Source organism: Thamnophis sirtalis, unplaced genomic scaffold (genome assembly GCF_051295495.1).
Source record: "Thamnophis sirtalis isolate CommonGarterSnake01/CBP01778 unplaced genomic scaffold, rThaSir2_p1.2 scaffold_9, whole genome shotgun sequence".
Lineage (NCBI taxonomy): Eukaryota > Metazoa > Chordata > Lepidosauria > Squamata > Natricidae > Thamnophis > Thamnophis sirtalis.
This window is the reverse complement of record NW_028261389.1, coordinates 35,231,227-35,256,638: the sequence shown is the minus strand read 5'-3', so window position 1 is coordinate 35,256,638 and position 25,412 is coordinate 35,231,227. Positions and strand designations below refer to the sequence as shown.

Below are 25,412 nucleotides of genomic sequence, written 5' to 3'. Positions count from 1 at the left end.
TATCAAACTTAAATAATATTAGGAAGTCCTTTTTAAAATCTGAACTATGCTGTTGTGGCCTGTCGGCTGCCAGCCCCTCCAGAAGCCAAATCAGAAGAGGAGGAGGTGTGGGCATTAGGGTCAGCATCAACGCAACCTGAGAGCTCCGAGGGGGAAGAGGGAATGGAGCTGGCAGAGAGACAGAGGTGGAGCCTGGGCCAGCTGGCGCTCTTAATAAAGAAATGTTTGACTTCAGAGTGTTTGTCGTGTTTGGAGAGCTGGGTCAGAACATATGCTTTCAGATATATCCATTTATATTCAATGCCGTTTTTAAGAAAAAAGAAAACTCTTGATATTATATATTTTATGAGCAATATTTCTTCAAATAGCAAGAAATTCAGATGTCAAAAATGATTAATTAGAAAAATAAATTATTAAAGCATTGGCGGTTCTCATATTCAAGCTCCTTAACTGATGTGTAAGTATCTTTAATAATGTACTTTCTCTACAGTTTTTAAAGCTGTCTTATATTCTAGACAGATTATTCCAGTCCTTTCAGCTGGAGGTTAAAAGAAAATCCAATTCAGCAGGAGAAAATGAACTGTTCTTTTGAAAACTGAGAGATAAAAGACAATAGAATCAAGGTTAGGGTCATAGAAAAGTTTATTTGAACAAACATTGGATGTCACGTCAAGTCACCATCAAACTTTGTGACCTCAACTGCGACCTCACATCTATTTAAGGTGTTCATAGTTTCTGATGGATACAATATGGTTCATGGTAGAGGATTTCTGTCATTCTATGCACCACCAGACAATAACTTACATAATCGTAAGGCAGTTCTGCAGATGGGAACTCAAGTATACTATCCTTTAGATTGAAATCTGAACCATGTTTTGATCATATATTTTATATGTTTGCTTTATTGTCATTAATGGACTAATCATATCTAAGACTAGAAAATAAATTGATTTCATATAAATAATTTATCATATATACTAGGAAGCCTTCAACAAATCCCATCACAAATTATCTAGAAGTGCAGATGATATACTCTGCAATTTAATTCTAAAATACTGATTTTCTGTATTTTCTCTTAATTGTCTCATATCAATAAAAGCTGAGGCCAATTGTATTATCTGCCAATTTTATAAAAAATATTTCTATCAAAAAAGCATTTCCACTGGTAAAGGTGGATTTTTACAAATTAGATGTAAATTAGCTGGGTAGTAAAAATACAAAAAATGCAAAAAATAAGAACTGAATAGATTTCCAGAGCCGATTAATTAATAAGGGTGTCTTTTTTAAAAAAAAAACAAGGAACAAATTTACCAAAGGACAATATTCTTAACTAATCCTACATCTTCTGAAAACTTAGCAGTTCCCTTAGGATGGTCCAATTTTATTTTTGAAGCTGGCTACATTTCTGATGGCCTGCCCATTGTAAAATCTTTATCCAAATTAGTTTAAAAATAGTTTAAATTAGAAAAACTAATTGAGAAGTTATTTTTCATCAAAAAATATTGATTAAAAAAAAATACAAAAGTTAGCACAGGTTACCTAGACAACCTCAACAGAGTCAAGAATTCTGAACTGCAATGAGATTGAAATTTGCATACTCAAACTGACAGAAGTCCACTCCTCTATTATGAGTATTCTGTGAAACACATTCCTGAATACACAAGTCATTTAAGCAGCAAAGAACATGTTCATTCTACAGCTTGTCAAATCTGTTTGGGCTAAGCCATTTTAGATGAATTACATAAAAATGTATTGCTACAAAATTGTTTTTAAAATTATTTCACAGAGATGGACAACACTGTATTCTATAATTACCTCTATTCCTTAGGTAGTAAAAACTACATCATCTACATAGAAGAGTGAAGTATGTTATATGTTTGAATCAGAATAAAACACCATCATAAGCTGATAACCATCACACATCACTACTAATTACCATTATCCCAAGGAAGAAAAGAAGAATGAAAATAAAGCAAAATAGGTCAGTGAAATATTCAGGGACAGCAGTGTTGACATATCACTAGCAAGAGAAAACCAGAAAGGAAGGCAGTGGAGTAAAATAGTGTGGAAGAGGATAAGGATTACTGAATTAACCTTTTCATGCTGCAACATGTTGTTGCACCTCTGACTAGTTTCCAGACCAACAGTTATCAGATGGCTTAGCTGTATCATTCAGACCAAGGAGAAATAGGTTTTCCATCATGAACAACAAAAAGTAGTTCTCTTATTCAAAGGCAAGTAGATTTTTTTTTCATTTTACACATTCATTTTATTCACATCTCCCAGGATTGTTCAGGTACAAATAACTGTAAGTAAGTTTACAGAATTCTATAAAGCAGGGAGAAAAGTATACTTTTCTGAAAAGAATTAAAAAGATAAAAACTAAGAGGTAAATTCAACTGGAAAAAAAAATTAAACACCAATTTCTGAAAGTTAATGCTAGGGAAACAAATGTTTAAAAATACCTTTCTAATAAACATGGAGTTTTCCAACATTACCTGTGCCATTTGTCGTTCCAGTTTTGACCTAGGAATATCGTCAAAATAGCTGTCATTTCTTCTTCTCCTTGCATCTCCCTGCATGATAATGTGTGGTATATCCAGGGAACCACCAGTAGTGTAAGTACTTTGGCTGAGCGAAGGAGACAACTGGGGAGGAGTGTGATTACCACTGGGTTCCTGCATCAAACAAGAAAGAAAGTGGAAGCATGAAATAAACATTATTCTCAATACTCTCAGCATTTCTCAACCTTGGCAGCTTGAAGATATGTGAACTTCAACTCCCAGAATTCCCCAATCAGTACGCTGGTTGGGGAATTCTGGCAATTAAAGTCCATATATCTTCAAGCTGCCAAGGTTGAGAAGCACTACTCAAGTTAACTGTGCAAGAACATCTGTACTGTTAAATTCATATTAATAACATGGATAAAACACTCTGGGTATACTCAATTCTCGATACACAATAGTTCCATTACTGGTCAGTGTTTAGAAATGTAGGAAATTCATAAACTTTAAACTGACAACGATAATTCAATAACTTGAATTCTCACTTCTTATATAACTTAAAGATCTTTCTTTAAATATTACCACAGCTACATATATAAGAGACATCATTATATACACTATATACAAAAGAAGTCATGTATAAATTACTTGTATAGCTGAAAAGACTGTTTTCCAGAAGGAAATCATAAAGCTATCAGTGATAACAATGATTGCTCTTCAAGTACTTGAAGAGTTTTCACAGATCAAATATTGCCAGAGTGTAGGACTTTGTTTCAGTGTCATGATGAGTAAGTAGTGAGATCTCAATATGGGAGAAGGCTGGAGATGTTATTGAAGATCTTTAAAACTGGTTTCTTATATGAGTCAAAACTGACCATATGCCTACATAACCCTTTCAATACAGGTAGTCCTTGACTTACAACTATTTGTTTAGTGACCATTTGAAGTTACAACTGCACTGAAAAAAGTGACTTACTATCTTTTTGCACAGTTATGACCATTGCAGAAAGAGTAGCCTGTAATGTGTAATAGCTTTCTTTATTATTTGAAAAGAAGTAGTAATTAAAAGCAAATAAACCTCTTTCTAATCTCCATTAAAAATAAAATTTTATTTATATAACAGCTATTATATAAACATTACTAAGACTGAGTTTGTACCTCAGAATCATATTAAAATATCAGGGTAATCGTGAAATATCAGCTAATGAAATAAGAAAAAAAAGTTTTATGGTTTGGCCATACATAGATATGAAATAAGGCTAGGTTACAGATCAGAGTAATAATAAAAAGAAAAAAAAACAGATTTAACTTTAACTGAATATTTAATACTGTGAAAAAAAATCTAAGTAGTTATGTTAAAGTTAGTGACTTCCCAATTGGATTATTGTAACACATTCTACATGGACTGCCCTTGAATACAATCTAAAACTTACAATTGGTCCAGAATGTGGCAGTGCAAACAGTGTTGGATGTCCCTTGCTTTGTCCATCTTATACCACCCTTGTGTGAGCTATATTGTCATCTTGTACCTTCCTAATGCAAGTCAAGGTGCTACTTACCACTTTTAAAGCTCTACCTGGAATGGAGCCAGTTTATTTGTGAGACCACCTCACAAATAAACTGGAAAAGATCTGGCTCTTCTCTAAGCACTGGGATAGGGCAATTCAGATATTACAAGGATTTGATGGAACCTACCCTGAGGGTGATAGAACGTGGTGGTTTCTGAGGTGGGTCTTCGTGAAGTCTGTCTCCCAATGAGGCCAAAATGCGTTTTCTATGGCCCAGCAAGCTGATTTTTAAAACCTGGAAAATAAATGTTTCAAAAATAATAAATCAATTAAGAACCTTTTATAGAAGTGTGCATATTATTATCCATAGTGTTTAAGTGCGGCATATTTTATACTTAAGAATATCTGCTTATGGGAAAACAGGTGGGGGGAAAAATCCTAAAATACCAACTGAGACGAAGGCAATCAGGTTGGAAAATGTGCCATGTCAGAAAGGCAAAGTAGCAACAACAGAGTTTTAAAGTTAGAACCTAGATTAAATAAGTAATTAGGATCATTTTCACAAAAGAAGTGAAGTTGAAAAAATATAGAGAGGCATAAAACAATGATAATTGTTTGGAATGACAAAATGAGGTTGCCTTTTCAGTATTTATCATCAAGTCATTTTTGACTCCTAGTGACCACACAGACAGTCAAAATCAATCTGATGATGCATATTCAATCAATCAATCAATCAATCTAAAGTAAAGCTTAAGAATAATGGGAAATTATTATAGATAGCAAAAATAATTAAAAACCAAAGAATGTAGACTATAATTTCAGTCATTCGTCTAAAGAAAATTCTGAACATACTGAACATTTGGCAAGACGTAAAAGAAATTTACTATTTGACTTGGGTACATATCCAAAAAACCTAGAATGTTCAGTGCACTTAACAAGTCAAGAAAACAAATTGGGATTGATTTGTTCACATGAAATATCGCTTTCTTACTGTACAGAGCAAACAATGAAAGTTACTATGTTATTTCTAGATATAAATCCAAATTCCAAATATAAATAGACAATTATATCCAAAATTTGAGGAAATCAGAAAAACAAATCTATAAATCATATTTCTGCTGGAAAGTGTGATACAGTAACCTATTATACAATATCATTCAATCACTCAGTTAAAAAATCTGGTGGTGGTGCAATATCATTCAAACTATTCAAGAATGAATGTTCTGTAAGAGTTCTGGTTCAAGATGAACATAGTGAATAATAGTAATAAGTAATATGGAAATGTTACATTCAAACATAACAGAAAACAGCTTGTAAAAAAACAGTAACACACTGTAATTTTCAATAGGAATTCCACAACATGAAAAATGAAAGGACTCTGAACTGATAAGTGTTTATAGTGAATGAAAGGAGAGAAGAAAAATATCATCAGCAGTAATAAATCTGGAGATCATGGCCAGAGATTAGGAATAGAATAAAATGTGGTCTAACAGTTTGCAGATCAATGACAGTAACCAAGTATAGGTAGTCCTTGACTTACAATCATTCATTTACTGATTGTTCAAAATTACAATGGCATTGAAAAAAATGATTTATGACCAGTTTTCACATTTATGACCATTGCTGCATTCCTATGGTCATGTGATCAAAATTCATGTGCTTAGCAACTTGCATGTATTGGCATGACAGCTGCAGTGTCCCAGGGTTATGTGGTCACCATTTGTGACCTTCCCAACTGGCTTCTGACAAGCAAAGTTAATAGGGGAAACCAAATTCACTTAATGTTGACTTAACTGCAATATTTTGCTCAACAACTATGACAAAAAAGCTTGTAAAATGGGGCGTGACTTACTTAGCAACTGTCTTGCTTAGCAATGGAAAGGTTGGGCTCAATTGTGTTCATAAGTCAAGGACTACATATATGTTGTATTTTTACTTTTCCCCAAATTTCTCTTCCCAATTTTCTCCTCTCCGTGTTGCTCTCCTAAAGTCAAAGATTTAAAATATATCAATATGAGAGAAGCAATAAACTGTATAATTTATTTATAGATAAGAGATAAGGGTAACCTATTTAAAAAGGTATAATGTTTAGGGAGAGGAAATGCATTCTCTCACACTACAATTTGACCAATTAAGTCCATGTCACACTATTACAAAAATGCACTGATACTGAATAAAAATTGTTGCCATTATATACACAAAATAGTGCCACATTATGTAATAAAATACTAAGTGGACCTGAGACTCTTATTATTGTTCCCTCTATGCCTAAAGGAAAGAAACTGTATCCTGCTTGCATCCTCGTGTTGTGCCAAAATGTTTGCTCTATGTTTAATTAACTGTGATAAACATTTTGATTGCTTTTGGTGGAGTATGGAGATGAATATCCTGGAAGAATGTAACAGCAATAACTTCAGTGCAGGTATTGTTTCTATGGACCATGTAGCTCAATTCATTTTTACCCATTTAATTCACATGAGAATACACATTCACATTCAATTTTGTGTAACCCAAATCCATAACAGGTCAGAGATAAGGAAGAAGAGTTCATTAATAATAAAGATATCCTGTACTTCACTACTCCAACATACTATTTTTTTAAAAAATAAGAATTTGGTGGCAAGGCTACAGAAGTACACATTCATATATATGCAAAGTTCTAATTTCTGCAGTTCACAAAATCAATGCTCTGACTAAAAATTGTATTTTTAAAATGTATTTTAGAGAAAAAGGGGGAAATGCACTCATTCTTGATGCACTATGGGCAACTGACAGTTTTATTAATGAGGAAAGATTATATAATCAAAAGTAAGAGGAAAATTAATCAATAACATCTATAAAATTTTTCATATGATCTTTTCCTGAGTATAAAGTAGAATGGCTCAAAATTATTCACTACAATATAAAATTCATTGTTAGAGCTGTGATTAATAATAAATTAGATTCAAGAAATTTACAGTGTAATTTAGATATTAATTCAGTATTCAATATTACCTCTTAGGATTTTATGTATGCATAATTTTCCTATGAACAGCAACATTAAATTGATTGTTCTGTTTGCAAAGTAAATTAATGCTGGGCTCCATTAATTAGGGGGCAATTATTGAACTAGTTAGCACATATCCAATTTGCATTATTTAATACAAGTTTCATACATGCTTGCAGAGAAGATGCCAGTGGGAAATGGGCAGGTCTTCTAAGAGAAAATGTTTCCTTTATTCATACAAACAAGCTATTAAGTCCAGCTACTTAACTGTTCACATAATTTTAATCTTGTATCATTGAAATGGAAGACATTTCAATCTAAGAAAAAAGAAAAATCTAAAATGTTCCAATATTCTGAAATACCTACTGTCCTTAAAAATAATAAAGCCACACTATTAATATGTTAAAGCTCTACATGGAATCCATAATACCTGCCAAATTCAGCCTGCTGCAAATACAAAAAGAACACTATGAGGTAATCAATGCTGCCCCCAACCAGCCAACAGGAAAGTGCAGATTCATTAGACAGTAAGTGCCCCATCTCCTGAATCCAAAGTCCTCTCAGGATCTACTTCACACAAAAAGGAGAAATAAATCCCCAGTCATCTCCATATTCAGTTCACGTTGTATGTTATTTGGAGGAAAAATTTACTCAGACCTTCAATGGCCTTCAAGACATCATTCCTTCTGCATATCAATTCTCACTTAAAGGTCTAATGTAGCATAACTTTATTACTTTGCAGGCATTCTTCCATCAGAGAACAACTAACCCAATCCTAGAAATAGAGGTGGGGTAACACATGATTTGACTGCATACTGACACTAGGCAGAACAAAGGAAAGTAGGCAATTGTGTGAAAAAGTGTAAGATCAATTCACTGATAAAGTTACCTCTAAAACATACTAGAAATCTTCAAATTCAAGCAATGGGCTAGTGAGTGAAGCAATTTTTAGAGCTGGGGAAATGGCTCAAAGCTCCACAGAGTTTCAGTACTGTAAATCAAAGTAGAGGTTTTGCAATTTTACCTAGGAAAAGAGTAAGTTTGAGAATGTCATGGGAATCATGCAAAATGAGAATGGCATGGGAAACATTCAAAATCAATGCCACAAAAGTACAAAATGAGTGTATGGAATAATTCCAAGATAAATAAGAGTAATTTTTAAAGTACAAAGAAATCAAAGCAATTTAAAGCATTTTTATCCTGTCTGCCATATATTAAATATTGGCAATTGATAACCATTTTGTGTTGCATACATAAGATACCTTATCTTGGTTATAAGAAATCATAACCAAATAAAAGAATCTCTACTGGAATATTTGTTTGACAATGAAACTGTTATTCTTCTAAATTCTTTTGTGCGATGCATATCAATTACTACATTTTCGGAAGAAGGCTGCCCAACTGCAAAAGGCAAAGCTAAAGTTAATCAGGATAAGGAATTTCCCTGCACGAAAGCAAGCTGTTATAAAGAAATAAGAAAAGCATGAAATGAACAAGATTGGCCAAGTGATTTCTGGAAATAATGTTCATCCATCAGAAGAGCCCAGGAGATTCTCAGTCATCCAAGTCATGGTTGTCCCAAAGGTTCTTTTTTCAAGGGGCAACTGGACTTCATGGATTTTATTTGAAGACATTTCACTAGTCATCCAAGAAGCTTCTTCAGCTCTGACCGGATGGTGGGAAATGGAAGGATTTATACACCTTAATACTTCTATGATTTATACTTCTATGAGTCCATCAAAAGAGCCCCAGAGGTTGGCTAATACAGGTAGTCCTTGACTTACCACATTAATGGAGCTTGTCCATTCATGTCAGAAGTCAAGGACTGCATTAAATGAAGCACCTAACTAACAACTTCCCTGTCCCTGCTTTTCTCAATGCATTTGTTAAACGAATGTGTGGGTTGGTAGACATTTTTTAGACATTTTTTTAGACATTTTTTTTTTAGACATTTTATTAGGATTTATAGGCCGCCCTTTTCCCTGAGGGGACTCAGGGCGGCTTACAATCACAGGGAAGGGGGTGCAATACCAAAAGACAAACAATATGTGAACAGAATAAAATAATAAAACACAACTTGCATTCAACAGTCAACATTTGGGCGGGTAAATTGGGAACCTATCCCCAGGCCTGATGGGAGAGCCAGGTCTTAAGGGCTGTGCGGAAGGTCTGGATGGTGGTGAGGGTACGGATCTCGATGGGGAGGTCGTTCCACAGGGTCGGAGCTGCAACAGAAAAGGCTCTCCTCCGTGTAGTCGCCAGTCGACATTGACTGGCAGATGGAATTCGGAGGAGGCCCAGTCTGTGCGATCTGATCGGTCGGAGGGAGGTAATCGGCAGAAGGTGGTCTCTCAAGTACCCAGATCCACTACCATGGAGTGCTTTAAAGGTGGTCATCAGTACCCTGAAGCGCACCCGGAGATCGACAGGTAGCCAGTGCAGCTCGCGGAGGATGGGTGTAATGTGGGCGAACCGCGGTGCGCCCACTATCACTCGCGCGGCTGCATTCTGATCATGGGGTAGGTAGATCATGGGGTAACATGGGAGAAACCGAGGTAGATCTAGTGTAGGCACAGGCACTCCCAGGAGGTCCCCCCCACCCTCTAAGATATCCCAGCTCTGCCTCTGCCCCTTGGTTTCCCTAAAGCCCTAGGGGGTCTTCTCCATACCCCACTCCATCACTTACTTACATTTTGACAAGCTCAGGAAGTCAGGATAGAGAAGGCCTCTCTCCCTTGCTGGGCCATGTGGTACAATCAAGAAGAAGAAAGCAAGTCACATTTGCTTCCATTGCAATCCTTTCCTCTCTAGCCAGCATAAACTACTATGAATTCTTCTTAGCTGTGCCAGTGCTAGTTTTATGCTAGTGGCGCTAAGAAGATATCATAGAGAGATCGGATTTCTTCTCTGCTCTACTAGTATAAGACTAGCATAAAGTTAGTGCTGGTAGAGCAAAGAAAAACCCCGATCTGTTTTGTTTCCATGAAATCATTTCCGCCCCTACAAGAGTAAACTACTACAATACCTTCTTAGTGCTGCCAATGTAAAACTAGCATCAGGAGAGCTAAGAAAAAATCACTGTAGTTTATGCTGGCTGGTGCTATGGCCAGGACTGACTGACAGTTATCAGCTGCCTTCGGAGGCAGACATCAGTGAGGAAGACGAACAGCTGGAGCCTGTTCCCAGTGTCTGCATGCACAGAGTTGCCAGATGAAGGGAATAGCTAAGGAACAAGGGTCGACTTGGGAGTAAGGCCATAGGTGGACGGTGAATGGCCCCTCCCATAGGGAATAAAAGAGGAGTGAAAGGGGAGGGGTGTTTGCAGGAGACAATGAGTTCGTTCATGCATTTTTGCCAAGTATTGCAGCATCTGAAAGATATTGGCCTGGCCATTCTCCAAGCCTGATAAAGGTCGGTAAACGTGAACTATCTTGAAAGACTGTGGGAGAGTAAAGACTTTGCTGGAGAGGAATTCACTATAAATTAAATAAAAGGGGTTTATCGGGACAAGGACTCGGCTTCATGCTGCTGGGGAAGCCTAGGTCAGAACAGTTGGAAAGGGAAGGATTACAACGGAAGCAAAATAGGCTTGGTTTCTTCTTAGCACCACCAGCACTAGCTTTATGCTAGTCTTACACTCATAGAGCAAAGAAGAAATCCCATCTCTTTTGCTTCCATGGCAATCCTTTCCTCCCCAGCAAGGGTAAATCACTACCAATTTATGCTGGCTAGGGTGAAAGGATCGCCATGGAAACAAAAGAGATTGGATTTTTTTCTTCTTGATTATGCCATGTGGCCCAACAAGGCAGCGGCCTTCTCTACACTGACTTCCTGAGCTCGTAAAAAAGTAAGTAAGTAAATGGTAGTGGAGAAGTGGAGGTGGGAAGGAATGCATAGAACCAGTATATTGGCAACATACTGGGTCTTGGGAGTCTCTGGGGACCTAGCTGGGCAAGATGGGAGGGAAATAGGTGGGTGGGTATGCTGCAGCATCTCTGCAGTCAGTTGTAAGGATGAATGATGGTGGAAGGCCTGCAAAATTTCTAACTTTGAAATGGATTCATGTTTAGCATTTGGGGTGTGAGTTGAAACTTCAAATGTTTGTTGAATGGCCATTTGTACCTCAAGGATTATCTGTAGGCAGTGATAATCAGAAAACATAATATTTAGACAAAGATTTCTCAAAACTCTCTTGTGTATAATTAATTCTGCTTTGAATAAAGCTTAGATGTCTCTTAATGTCTTTTGCAAAATAGCAATTGATCAATATGTGCATATCACAAACTGAATTAAGAAAACTGATTTTTATGCCAGCCAAAGTATTAATTTGAATTTACTGACTGCAAATATTTAAAAAAATCATCAACTATCGGTTATTTCAAATCCTGTTTGAATATTCCTCATCTTTCATTGTTCCTCATCCATGCAATTCTGCATTTCTCTTTCAAGTTCCTTATTCTTTTCCACTTCATTTTTCTTTTGTACTCAGTTGGAACAGCCCACACAGATTCCCCTTCTTATAACTTTATAACTTATCATTTGTCTTATGTCCATTTTATTCTTTATTTTGTTTCATTCTGCACAGAGTAATTCAATTGGAATTCACAACTTACTCTGCACTGAACCTATTTAATGGAAGAAAGAAAATGAAATCAAACTTATAGCACACAGAAGAAAGGAAAATACTAATAGTACTGTTACTATATATAAAATAATAATAGTACTAGAAAGAATGAAATGACTATTAGCAATTCAGTTTAACCCTGCAAATTTAAAACATAATCAGCGAGAACATATCACTGTCTATGACTTATGAAAGGAAACATGCCATTTTTAATTATTGTGTAGTTCTTAGGCAGATGCTGTTTTCATGTTCCCATATGTTCTGTAGCAACACTTCCAGATGATATTCAAACTATTACACAGCCCTAATTGTTATATACCGTAAGTACCTTATTCTATCAGAAGCCAGTATACAGGATAAACTTATATACTTCATGTCTGCATTTCATACACATCTCAAAATAAATCATCTGCCCTTGGCCAAGAAGCAGAGATCAGCACCAAGCCCTAGAGTCATATACAATGGGTCCCCAACCCCCAGGCTGCAGCCCAATACCAGTCCTCGAGTTGCTTGGAACCAGGATGTGCAAGTGGCAGGCAAGCAAATAGACACACAACCTCACTTACACAAGTAGCCAGCAAGCATATGAGCACATGCTTCATTTGCACAAACAGTGCACATTCACGCACGCTACTTGTGTAAATGGAGCTGCACATGCATGCATGCCCACCGCTTACACAGAACTATCCCCTCTTCCCCCCACCCCACCTATACTGGTCTGCAAAGCCAGAAAGGTTGGGTAACTCTGTCATGCACAACTGGACAGGGAAATCTTTAGCTTTACTCAAAAAAGAGTGAGAAGGAAAAGCCAATAAACTGTAGTACAATCAGACCAACATTACTTTCTGGGGATATTTTAGTACAGATTGAAAACAGTGCAGTAATTTCCATGACTGTACAGAAACAAACCATGCCAGATCAACCTTATCTTATAGTTTTGATTAGGTAACAACATTGTGGGAATGCTGAAGTCTTCAAAATAGCTTCCAACAAGGTATTCCAAGGTATGTTGTTTAGCAAGCTAGTTGAATAAGGGATGGATAGTTGTACAAACACACATATGCATATCTGTCTTGAAAATTATACTCAAAGAATGTTCATCTATAGTGCTTCATCAAATTGGAAAGATATATTAACTTGAGTGCTATATCTTTTATCTTTTATTCTTTTATTATTCTTATCTTTTATTTTTCAATGTTTTCATTAATTTGAATGAAGAATTGGAGGGCACAAACTTCTTGATGGCTAAAATAATAGAATGAAATTTAACAGAACAAGTGCAAAATTCTTCACTTAGGAATCAAACTTCAAACACAGGGATATAGAATGGGGGAACTGGGCTTGATCATTGTACTTATGAAAAAATATACTGTAATAGATTACAAACTGAACATGAGTTAATTGGGTGAAGACACTATAAGAGTGTTTTTGCTCTGGATGGGGTGGTGCTTCCTTTAAAAGACCAAGTCCGCAGTATGGGGGTACACTTTCATGGTTGCTGCTAAGGAAAGTGTTCCCAGCTTTAGCTGTTGCAGCCCTTTTTGGGGAACAAGCCTTGACTACAGTAGTTCATCTCCTTATACCTCAATGATAGAAAATCCTAAAATGTTCTGCATGTGAAGACTAATCAGAAACCACAGTTGGTACTAAATGTAGTGGTCTGCCTACTGGTGGACAAGAGCTGTTAAAGCTATATAACAACAGTTTTTAAGGTGTTGCTTTAGTTTCCATTAGGAGGTGGCAGTTGGGTACTATGATGTTGCTGAGAACTGAAGAAGATATAGTAAGTACCTCAGGGTGCCTAGCTTCCTCTCCAGAGATGGTCGATGAGAACAATGGAAGGTTCCTGGTCCCTGGTCTTGGAGGAAATAGGTGGGGGGGACGACTGCATGTAGCAGTCATAAATGCGGGCTGGTTGCCAAGTGCCCAAATTTTAACATATGACATGGGGCGCAGCAAAGATCATAACTACCGTGTTTCCCAAAAATAAGACAAGGTATTATTTTCTTTTGACCCCCGAAATAAGCGCTTGGGCTTATTTTCAGGGAGGTCTTATTGTTTTTGAGGTGCAGGAGGTGGCAAGCGTGGTCACCTCATGGCTGCTGCTGTGTTGCAATATTTTTGAGGAGGGCTTATTTTCAGGGGAGGGCTTAATTTTAGCACATGCTCAAAAGCCCGATTGGGCTTATTATCCGGGGATGTCTAATTTTCAGGGAAACAGGGTAGCATTTGTTCAGTGACATAGTAACTTTGGTTGCTGAACAAATGGTTATTAAGTGAGGACTACTTGTACCCACAGATTGAAAAAAAAGGGGCACTAATAATCCCAATATAATTTTCAACATATTTTCTGTTTGGATAGTAAAAAATGATAAATTATAGATGGTTGACAAAAAATGAGAATGTATCCATATTCTGCCTAACATTAAAAGACTATGTGATTCTCATTAAGTCCAGGCATTCCGTTTGATGACAAGAGAAATTAAATCCTGGTAAGTTTCTGATTCTTCAATTATTTTGTAATAATGGAAATATACCAATAAAGTATATTTAACCATTAAACAAATTTGAAAGTTGCTAATTTATTTGCAAGATATTTATTAAAGTTATAACTGCAACAAGATGCCTTCCTAAAGTAAATACCATATTTTTCGGACTATAAGGTGCGTCTTATACACTGAATACAGCATTTTTGCCTCCTGAAACTCCCTCCTTTCACCAAAATGGCTGTGCATAGCCATATGGGGCTTTCAGAGAGTTCCTGGAGGCTGGGGAGAACAAAAATTTTTGCTCAATTTAACCCCCCCCCCCAGGAGCATTCTATAAGGTTCCTAAAAGCTATCTATCTGTCTAACTGCTATGCCGCCCCCTTTTTACAAAAAATGGGACATTTTTGCCCGTTTTTGGCCTCTCCCGCAGGAGCACTCTGCAAGACCCCTAAAGGCTATTCAGGCCTTGGGGGGGGGGCTGGGCCCGTTTTTGCGAAAAATGGACCATTTTTGAGAGGTTTGCAGAGTGCAAAACTTTTTTTTATTTTCCTCTTCAAAACCTTGCTGCTTCTTATACTCCAGTGCGTCTTATACTCCAAAAAATACAGTACGTACAGTTATGTCCTTATACATTTTATTATACCAAATAATGCAATTCATAGCTACAATAAAGATTACTATCAGTTTTGCAGGATAGTCCAGACAAGTAGTATACCCAGCAGAACTAGCTCTAGTTTATTATAAGCTTATGTTAACAAAACCTTGCAAGTCTGAAAGTATATTTTCCTTTCACCTTCACAGGGAACCTTCTGAGATATGTGCCATGACCATATTCCTTCAGCTCTTCTATCATCTTCCAAAGTTATTTCCACCTACCATTACAATTCCTGAAGCAAGCTATAAAACTGGCACATAGCATATTTAAGTTTAGAGTACCATCAACAAAAAGCAAACAAATTGAAAAACACTTCTCTACCTAGTTTTATGGGCTGTATAGTAACCTCATGTCATCAGTAGTCTGTATATTTGTGTGCCTTTTACAGTATTGAGATTTGTAATGGTCAAAATATTTATTTATAATTCTATAAAATCTACAGGAGTAGGAGATGTTATTTTTTTGGTTTATTTATACTATTTTGTTTGATTTTATTTTTCAATTTTAGTTCCATGTCTATTTTTCCTCAAAAGACTCCCTTAACATTATGTATCCTTCAATAATTCTCTACATTTTTCATCATAAACAATTAAATCAATAAATCATATTTTCATATTCATTTATCAAACATGCATGGCATGAACAAACTTACATTCAAATCATATATTTTAAAACAGCAGATGTTTTCCTAAGCCATTTATTAATTTATTTAAACTAAAATTTCTTCTTGGATCTCTCAGTGGCTCAATCACTTTTATCTGTACTCTGTTGTCTCAATCCCATTCATTCATTCATTCATGTCACCTACCAGAGTAACATTTTTCCTAAATTCATTCTGAATGTTGTACAGTACAATTTCCCCCCAAAATACCAGTGGGGAATTTTCACCATTGATTTGAGAGTAGCATGTAACTATCACCAAGTTTTGAATTTCTAATTTCATATATACCCACAACAATCTAGTCATAAAATGACAAGAAATGAAGATTTAGAGAACACACAAAATCAACAACACCTTTAATGTAAATGAATTCACAAAATCAGAAGAGAACAAAAAACATTCACATTAGCAGAGAAAACAATGGCAAACCACAAATTCAAATGCTTTATAAAGCAGCCCACGCTAACCAAGTACTCAACTACCATAGCAACAACCCAAGAATACCAAAAGAAACTGCATAAGAATGAGCCAAAATGCATTGCAGTAACCCAGAACATCAGAAAGCGGAGTCTATTTATATAACATTTTGCAATGTAATACGCAACTTCATTAAAAAGGGTCTATCCATACAACTAATCAATCAACCAATCAACATTACAACTTACAAAAAGGATACCTCTTCCGTACATCAAAAACATTTCAGAACCCACCAGTAGGTTGCTACAACCCCTTTGTAGGCATCACCAAAACCTACACAACAACAAAGCAAATTTAAAGTTTCAGCAATTAAAGACAAAATTGAGTTATTCACAGCAATCATTTACTAAGAAAAATACTACGCAGGACAAAACAGGCAGAATGCATCCATAAACATCAGTTGGCAATCAGAAGACATTATAAAATTAATTTCACAGGTGAGAAATGTTCAATTACTTTTTCAACTAGAAAGCTGTACTGTATAGATTTTAAATCAAGATAATTTTAAGAATGCAAGAGAATTATTAGAAGGTTTGCATTGCACTAACTATTAACATACAGGGGAACAAACTCACTTTCATGATGCATTCAGAAGGAAGAATCAAAAGTTTTAAAAAGAGGCAAACAGTCTGGAGCACATTTCTTGTTATCACACACCTATTAAATACACAGATAAGAACCAGCACCTGATCATAATAAACACCAGACAATAATATGCCAATCAAACAAAACCAACCAACCAATCAACCAACACATCGTATCCAAACTTATACAAGGCTATAAGACAAACAAACAACTTCTATTTAGTACTGATGATATTACCTAATCTGATAATGAAACATCCGCAAGAATAGACCCAAGCTTAGAGAATTCTAAGGACCCAACAATTCAATGTTTGGTGCCCACTAGTGCAATCTATTCACTCTTTAATGCTATTTTAGTCATTTCATTCATCCAGACATCTCGAAAACTAGAGGTTTTTTCCATGCATACAATCTCATCAATTGTTAGATCATCTTAATTCAGATTTATTACATCCTTCACTTTTCTTAAATATTTCAAGATTTTTCCCCACAAATAACGTATTTTTAATTTCATATATTAATTCATGTACTTTACCATACACGTCTCTTACATACCCAGTCCTAATCTTTCCATATGTCACAGTCATCAACACATGCACCCATAAATATTGTCTCTACTGCCCATCATGTTTCTGTTCAAGCAAAGCTTTTACATAAAACTATTTTCCTAGTCTTAGTTGTATCCAGGCCATTTGTAGTATTCAAAAATGATGACACTAAGAGAAAGTTATAATCCAAGATTAAAAAGTACCTCCTTTCATATGTTATAAAAACAATTGTCTACTTGCACAAACAGAATGTAAGAAGCCATCCCAATAAAAACTTATACTTTTTATATGTCATTGCTGCTAAGAGCAACCAATCTGTTCTTTCTCTAAATAAAGCAATATAGCTCTACCATGTTACCTAGCAACAAATATTTCACTGCTACTCTCAAAAACAAGCTTGGTTTTATGTCAACATAATGTTTGAAAAAATGTTTAAGTAGTTCATTCAAATGTTCAGAATATACTTTGAATATTTGGAAGTCCTTATAACTTATAATTCTTACTGGAGACTGTGGGTATGTAAGTCCATCATACTTGGAGAAAATTACATTGAGGAAGACTGAAATAAGATTGTAAAATGTTTGGTGGTGATAATTATGATAATGATTATTATGACATCCATTCATATAAATAGTTCATTACATAAAACTAGATCCTATCACTAATATGTAGAGGAGTTTTCAGAACTTTTCCTCAGCTCATTTTGAACCTCTGCTTTCCTGACACCAGCTTTATAGTTCTAGTCTACTCTATACATTCTTCCTTTGTGACTTAACCCTCTTTCCACCTTCTCTATGTGCCTTTTTGCCTCCAAATATTCTTTGTGCTTTTTCTTGAATCTTATTTGCTTCTTCTACTGTCCTCCATTACACCTACTTTGTGGAATTGGAATTATGCTTTTAATTATGCTTTTCTTCACTGGCCATGTTTAAAAAAATATTATGGTAAGCATATATTCAATAGAATATACAAACAACAGCACTAAAGAATTAATGTGTTATGAATTAACAGCATAGTAATTTTAAAAAATGAAATAAAGAAAGAGGTGGGAAGAAAAAGACCTGGAAATATGTAATAAACAGAAATATAACTCTAAAAACTTCTGCCATATAGCTCAGAAGTATTTTCCCTTGACACTCTGTAAATAAATATGGAACTATTTACAAACAAAATATATATAAAATATTAATAGCAAATCAGATGTAGATTTTTTTTAAAGAAATATTGTGTATAATACTTCATTTAGTCAATCTCCACGCCCCTCCAAATTTAAATTCTTAGTATGTTGTTCTCAGTTCTGGGGATAACACAGACAGACACACTGATTTTTAAACACAGAATATTTTATCTTCAGCCATATTTATAATCTTGTTGCCTTCCCAAATGTTAACTATATAAATGGACAAGATCAAATAATATTGGTTAGCATTCAAAATCCTGAGACAAAGGTGGCACTGTCCCTGAGATAGCAGATTTGGGGGTCCTCAAACAATCAATGGCTACAGCTAGAAGGAAGAACAGGTAAAGGTCATGATCAGGGGACACTTTGCTCAACTTTGGTTAATGTCAGTTGCAGTTTTACCCGGGATGGGAAACAACTCACAATAGTGACTCACACTCTTACTGTCTTTGGACTTGATTTTTGTAATGTGTTCTAGGTGGGGCTGTCCCAACTTTCTGATCTTTCTGATTCTTCAGTTGGTTCAGAAAATGTCCTGGTTATTACAGGTACTGCTGACATGAGATTATTAAACCTACCCTCTGGCCCTTGCACTGGCTTCCTTTTACTTTTCATTCACAATTCAACATGATGTTTTTATTTTTCAAAATATAAATGCCTTGTTAGGACTGTCTCCTCTACTCAGTTCCAACTATCCATTGCAGAGCTCCAAGGGAATCTGTTAGTAGTCTCCATTTCTATGAGGGATAGAGGTCCACAAATGTTTTCTGTAACACATCCCTTGAAATGCAATCAGTTCCTACCTTGTTAGATTTAAAGAAATAATTAAACACACACTTGTTGTAGAGGATCTTTGAATAATAGGTTTCATTGTCTATTTTAATGCTTTGAGGTTGGCTATTTCATTATTTATATATGGTGTAAATTAGGAGGACTCCTTCTTATGGTTTATTGTTATGTAATTTTAATTGTACTCTATTATTGTTGTTATGACCGTAACATGCAAAGTCTTCGACTACAACAAACAAAAACCTAAATAAACAAGCCATCCACACATTTATCTTCACCTGCAACTACACTGATATCAGGAATTAAAAGTAATGGTGCATGGCCAAGAAAAAGAAGGCTTTATGTAAAATTATTTATATGTGTATAAAATAAAATACGCACTAAGTGTCATAGAAACTGTCATTCTTTCTTTCTGGGCTCTTCGGCAATGCAACCTTAAGCAGTTTGTTTCCTCAGCTGAAACCTTGTCATAATAAAAAAGAACCAACTAAAGAACACACACAAAACCATCAACAATATCTTCAAAGGAACAAAATTAAGTAGGAAAGAAGAAAATAACATGCTATCCTTCCTGGGTATCCTCATCAGCAGAGGCAGTGATGGCAAATTGGAAACACACGTCTATCATAAAACCACCCACTACCACTTCCCACAAGAGCTCTGTAAGAATACTATTTAGACCAGCACAAACTCACTGCAGAAATCTTGAAAATAAGAAAAAGGAAATAGATCATCTATACCAGGAGTCTCCAAACCCTGGGCTGTGGACCACCACCAGTCCATATGCCCGCCAGGAACTAGAATGTGTAAGTGACTGAAGCCCCATCCGCACATGTGCAGGATGAAGGTAGCATGCGAAACTACATCCCCATCCTCCATGGAACCAGTCCATGGTACCCCAAAGATTTTGGGACCCAGATCTACACAACCTCTTCCAATAAAATGGATTTCCATGCAATTTCTTTTAAAATAATGCCTGACCACTCAACCCAATATAACACAATCAATAAAAACTGTGAAAGGAATAACACTACCAAACATTAAAAACATCTCAGAAACTACTAACAGAATATTACAATCACATGGCATCACGGTAGCAAGCAAACCAACTAAAGCCCTCCAAAACATTCAAAGTAAACCAAAAGACTCAGCAGCCCCAGAAGAAAAAACAGGCGTCATCTACAATATACAGACAACATATTGCAAATCATGTAGAACAAACATGCAGAAGGCTAGCAGAGTGCATCCAATCAAGGAACCACCAAGACCACTTCCACCAACACTGAAAAGGTAAGCTACAAGTATATAAAATGAGAGCAAACCCCACTAGTTGAGGGAAGGGGAGATGTTCTAGAAGGCAGGTGAAACAGCAGAGAAAGTCTTCTGAACCCTGCCAACTGAAATACTCAGGGCAACAGGGCCCACAGTATGTCTCCCTTGCCATGGAATGGGCCAATCCCAGTGGGATAAAACGGTCCCTCAAGTAGCCTGACTCCATACCTTGAAGGGCTTTAAAGGTGATTACCAACAATCTAAATTGCACTTGGAAGGAGACCATCAGCCACTGCAGCTCACGGAGCAGTGATGTTACATTAGCCATTCTTGGGGCCTCAAGAACCATCCATGCTGTTGTACTCTGCACCAGCTCAAGCTTCCAAATGCTCTTCAAGGGTAGCCCCAAGTAGAATACATTGCAATAGTTCAACCATGAGATGATGGGCCTGAATGACTGAGTGCAGTGACTCCTGATCCAGGAAAGGCTGCAACTGGTACACAACCCGAAATTGCACAAAGGTCTTCTATCTGCGACTGCCACTTGCTCTCGAACAGGAGTGACAAGTCTGAGGAGAAACCCCCCCCAAAAAATTGTGGACCGGATCCATTTGGGGTAGTGTCACCCATTCAGAATTAAACATGGCAAAGTCCCAGATCTTAGGGTCCCGTGCACGCAAAGCCACCTGGTCTTATCAGGGTTCAGTTGAAGCCTGTTATCCCCCATCCAGCCCCGCAGTCTCCAGGCACCTAGATAGGGCAGCAACAGCATCATCTGGTGGAAATACTGAGTTGGGTATGGTCAGTGTGCTGCAGATACCTCAACCCATGTTGATGGATGATCTCACTCAGTGGCTTCATATAGATGTTAAAAAGGAATGGAGAGAGTACTGAGCCCTGTGGCACATGCAAGATAGCAGCCAAGGGCTGGACCTCTCACTTCCTATTATCACTGATTGGGACCAAACCTGCACAAGACTGTGCCATTCATCCCCAGCCCCACAGCCAACCCAAAAGGTTACCATGATTGATGGTTGCACTATCCCCATTCCGCTCTCGCCAAAGATCATTAATAAAAGGACTATAAATAATTTTACAATTAATTAAACAAATTAGAAATAGATATATAACATATGTAAAATATAAGACACAAGGGTGCTTTCTTTAGAAAGTATGCATCGTCTATTATATTTATTGTCAAAATATATATTTCCATTATTTTTAAAATATTAATATTATTTTGCCCTTTTATTTGTTTCTACACTGTATCTGTATATTTTAGGTAATTGTTTCTATACATGTATATTTCTAACTAATTCCACTTATTCTAAGCAAATCATTTCAACTGTTTTCCAGTCTTCTGATGTAGAAGTAGTACCTGGAAGCATATTGGGACTTTTGGTTCAATAAAGAACACACTTTTTTTCTCATACCATTTCCCCCTTACTTTCCAGCAGTTGATTGGTCTATTTGCTCTTATTGATCAAATATTGCTTTAAATCTTCATATTACTTTGGATACAGCTAAATGTATTGGTTTTATGTATAAAGTATGTCTTATTTTTATTTATTGCAATGAAACAAATCCAGCTCATACAAGAGAAGTGAAAATTTGTTTCACAAATCAAATCAGACTGTATATTCAAACTCTTGCAATTTTTATGTATGTTTACTATTTGAAAAAAAAAAAGAAACTACTTCACATATCCTTTCTGATTACAAAGATCTGCAGGGAAAATATGTGGAGGAAAAATACTTGCAGAATACAGTTTGCAATGAAATATATTGCAAATGTATGTGTATATAATATTTTTCCAAGCACAGCTAAGAAGCAAGCTCATCGATTACTTAAAATAATCTCACTGAATTAAATGGAACTGTAATATTATAAAATAATAGTTTATAAGAGCTAAAAGTATTCCATCTTTGTGAATGCAATGATGATTACACTATAAAGGTTTGCACCCTGAACTCACTGCTACCTTGAAATAATAAACCTTCTGGGTTAATGGTGATCTCTGACTTCAATCTATAGAATGTCACCTGTGAAACAAGTCATTATCCCCATGTCTCTGAAAATAACGAGTAAAAAGGACATAAATAGCAACTCTACACGCCTGAGACTCAGGTCTGCATCCGTCTATTCCTGGGAACTTTGAAAGCCGCGCAGTCCTAGGCAAACCCACAACATGAAACTTTACAATCTAACAACTGAGAAGAGATCGGAGCAATAATAATAATATAATAAATTGGAATCAAACTTCCCCTTAAGACTCTCCAGTGCGCAACCACTGAAAAGTGCATGCCCGCTTTTCACCATAGCTTTAAAATACACGCAAGAAACCCACTGAAAACAACGTCGTCGTCCCCCCGGCATCACTGCACCCCGAGACGACGAAACCTCCCCCTCCAGCACGTCACTCCTAATAGGACGCCTTCCCTCAGCTCAGGCGCTCCCCAGAAGAGCAGGAGAGGCACGCATATTCCACGCCTTTGTCTCTCTGCATTTTGCCACTTTCCCCCCCTTTCTTTCCAATGGACTATTTTTAGGCGCCGCGACATTCCTGAAGGCCTGGCGTTCGAAGGGGACGGGGGCGGGGAGAGAGAAAGAGCCCGAAACTGTCACCGGGAACCGACGTCCACTTCTCAACAGCCCAGAACTGGGGCAAAGGCGGCAGGTGGCAACGAGACAGGTGCCTTCCAGCCAGCCTGACCTGACCAGGCTGTCCCGAGACCCCAGCTCTCCCTACGAGCCGCGCATGCAGAGGCAGCCATCCCGCCCTCGCTTACTCATCAGCCGCTCCTCTCACCTAGACGCAGCAAGAAGGCGGCGGCGGCGGCAGCAGCAGCCGTGACTGAAACGAGGCGAACGCGAGCAGGCGGGGGCCGTCAGCCAAGCCGGGGATACTTCTATTCCGCAGCGATGCCTCTCCGCCTCCGTGCATCTTTCCTCCCCGTCTCCCTGCGACTTGGGCAGCGGCGCCGCAGTCGAATCGAACCGAGCGATCCCCCCACACACACCTCCCACCTTCCGCCACAGCCGAGGGAAGAAGGAGGGCGAGAAAAAGGAGGGGGAGGACGAACGCGCGTCCTCCTTTCCGCGTTCCCGCCGCTCGCACTGAGCCAGAAGTCCTTCCGCGCCGCCCGGTTCCCCGTTTCGTCCCGCCAAGGGCCTCGGCCATTCATCACTCACCGGGCTTTCCCGTGCGGAACGGAGGAGTCTCGGAGCACGCCACGCCGGTTGCGGGAGGGCACGTTGCCGAACTACCGCTGCGCAGCGCCGCGCCTCCCTCCTCTCGCATCCCCTGTTACTATGGATATTCCCCCAGTCTCTCCTCCGCTCCCGCCTGCACTGGGAGAGGGAAGGAGCTGCTCGAGGGGCGCCCACATGCCGCCGCTTCAATGACCCTCCTGCTGCGGCGACTGCCGCTTCTCTGCCCGACCTCAGCCCCCGCAAGGCTGCTCGGTTGCTGTCCCGCCAACACCGGCTGCTTCCCCCGCGCCTGAGCCGGCAGAAAGGAGGCTGGGAGCTGCTGGCGCTCCCGCTTCCTCAAAAACGCGGGAGCGCGCAGAACGCCCCTAGGTCGGGACACAAAGGGGGACCTCGGAGCTTCCGACCGGTGGGAGAGGATGGGTCTTTAGCCGAGATCCCCCCCCTCCTCCCCCCGACAGTTTTGGCCGTTGCGGTTGCTGAGCCCCCTAATCCTGTTGCTCATCCCCACTGAGAATCGCCCGGGAAGCCTGGCATCGCTCGAACCGGCGGGTTTAAAAACCAGCAGCTGAGTTCTGCAGTACAGTAGCCGGTTCGAGTTATGGCGCGTGGCCGTGTCCCGAATCCCTATTCTAGGATGGTGTGTTTGCTACTTCAGGGCGTCCTATTTCAGAGAACCTTTCCTGCAGTAACAATGCAATCTTTTTTCTCTCTCTCTCCTGATTGCAGGAAGCAAATAGCCAACTGATGCACCGCGGAAAAATGGTGCCCATTTCTTGATATACCAAGGAAACAGGAACAAAAAAAATGACATAAGAAGAGTCCTGCCCCCTGGAAATTGCGTTAGACCGTTTTTCAATACATACACTTTCATAGCGCAGCCAGCATACACTCAAAGCGAGGGTGGGGAATAGAGGAATGTTTCTTCCTCTCCAGAACTGCAGGATGAGAGTTTAAGGGGTAGGGAGCAAATTTTCTGCTATTTAAAGAGATTCTTGGTAATCCCACCCAATCCAGAGCCCAACTATCCTTAGCCACGGAAAAAAACCTGGAGGAGGAGGAAGTAAAGGAGGAAATAATGCTCTGAGATCTTTGCTACCTGTCCCCAGCTGTTTTCTCTCAGCAGACTAATGTATAGCAGCTAAGAGAAGGCCAGAGATCAGGTGGAAACCCTAGGTTGGTTGCCTGGTTGGCTGGTTGGTTGGTTATTTACAGGACTTATCACTGCCTATTCCACCCAGTGATAGGAGCCTCACAGCAATCAATATTAATGCAAACAAATCAACCCTTTTCACTATATCATGGACAGTCTGATTTAGCTCAGCCCCATCCTAGCCCAGTGCTTGTAGGAAGACCTATTCTTCATAAACTTCCAGAAGGATAAAAGGGTGCATTTTTTCACTTTTTCTTTTAAGTTGTTATGCACTTGCTTGATTCACTTTATTAAGAAAGTCTTATTGTGCTTGATGTCTATAAAAATATGGCTTCAATAATGCAAATGCACACACACACTGGCATGTCTCAGAAGAGAATCCAGTGGTGATAGTGGAATATAAGTATGCAAAGAAAAAATATATCTTTGCTCCAAAAGCCCCAAGATATTTTTCGTTATCTAAAAAGATTAAATCACGACAACTGGAGCAAAGTTTATTAAGCTGAAATGTTCTGTTACTCCTCCAAGTAACTTCTTTAGTCAAAATGAAAATTGTTTGAATAGGCATAGAATCAGAGAGTCATTGGAATGTACTAACTCTGCCCTACTGACCACAGGCTGTTTTTCCCCAAAATGATATGCACTTTGTAAAATAAAAACTTGATTTGCAGGCCAAACGTTTCTAAAAAGGTTAAATCATGGAAACTATGATCTACGCCTAACCCCAAAAAAATGTGCAGTCGGTATGGCAGAGTTAATACATTCCAATAAT

General features: G+C 38.0%; 1 protein-coding gene across 12 annotated transcripts in view; it reads right to left on the bottom strand.

The window, feature by feature from the left end:
• Positions 1 to 25,412, bottom strand: part of ANKS1B (ankyrin repeat and sterile alpha motif domain containing 1B) — a 286,081-nt gene that overhangs the window by 38,759 nt on the left and 221,910 nt on the right. For all 12 annotated transcript variants that reach the window (XM_087723307.1, XM_087723309.1, XM_087723308.1 and 9 more), the window contains 2 exons: positions 4,200 to 4,307; positions 2,499 to 2,678 (listed from right to left, as the gene is read on the bottom strand). In XM_087723307.1, the coding sequence (XP_087579433.1) occupies positions 2,499 to 2,678; positions 4,200 to 4,307 (288 nt within the window). The remainder of the gene's footprint in view (positions 1 to 2,498; positions 2,679 to 4,199; positions 4,308 to 25,412) is intronic.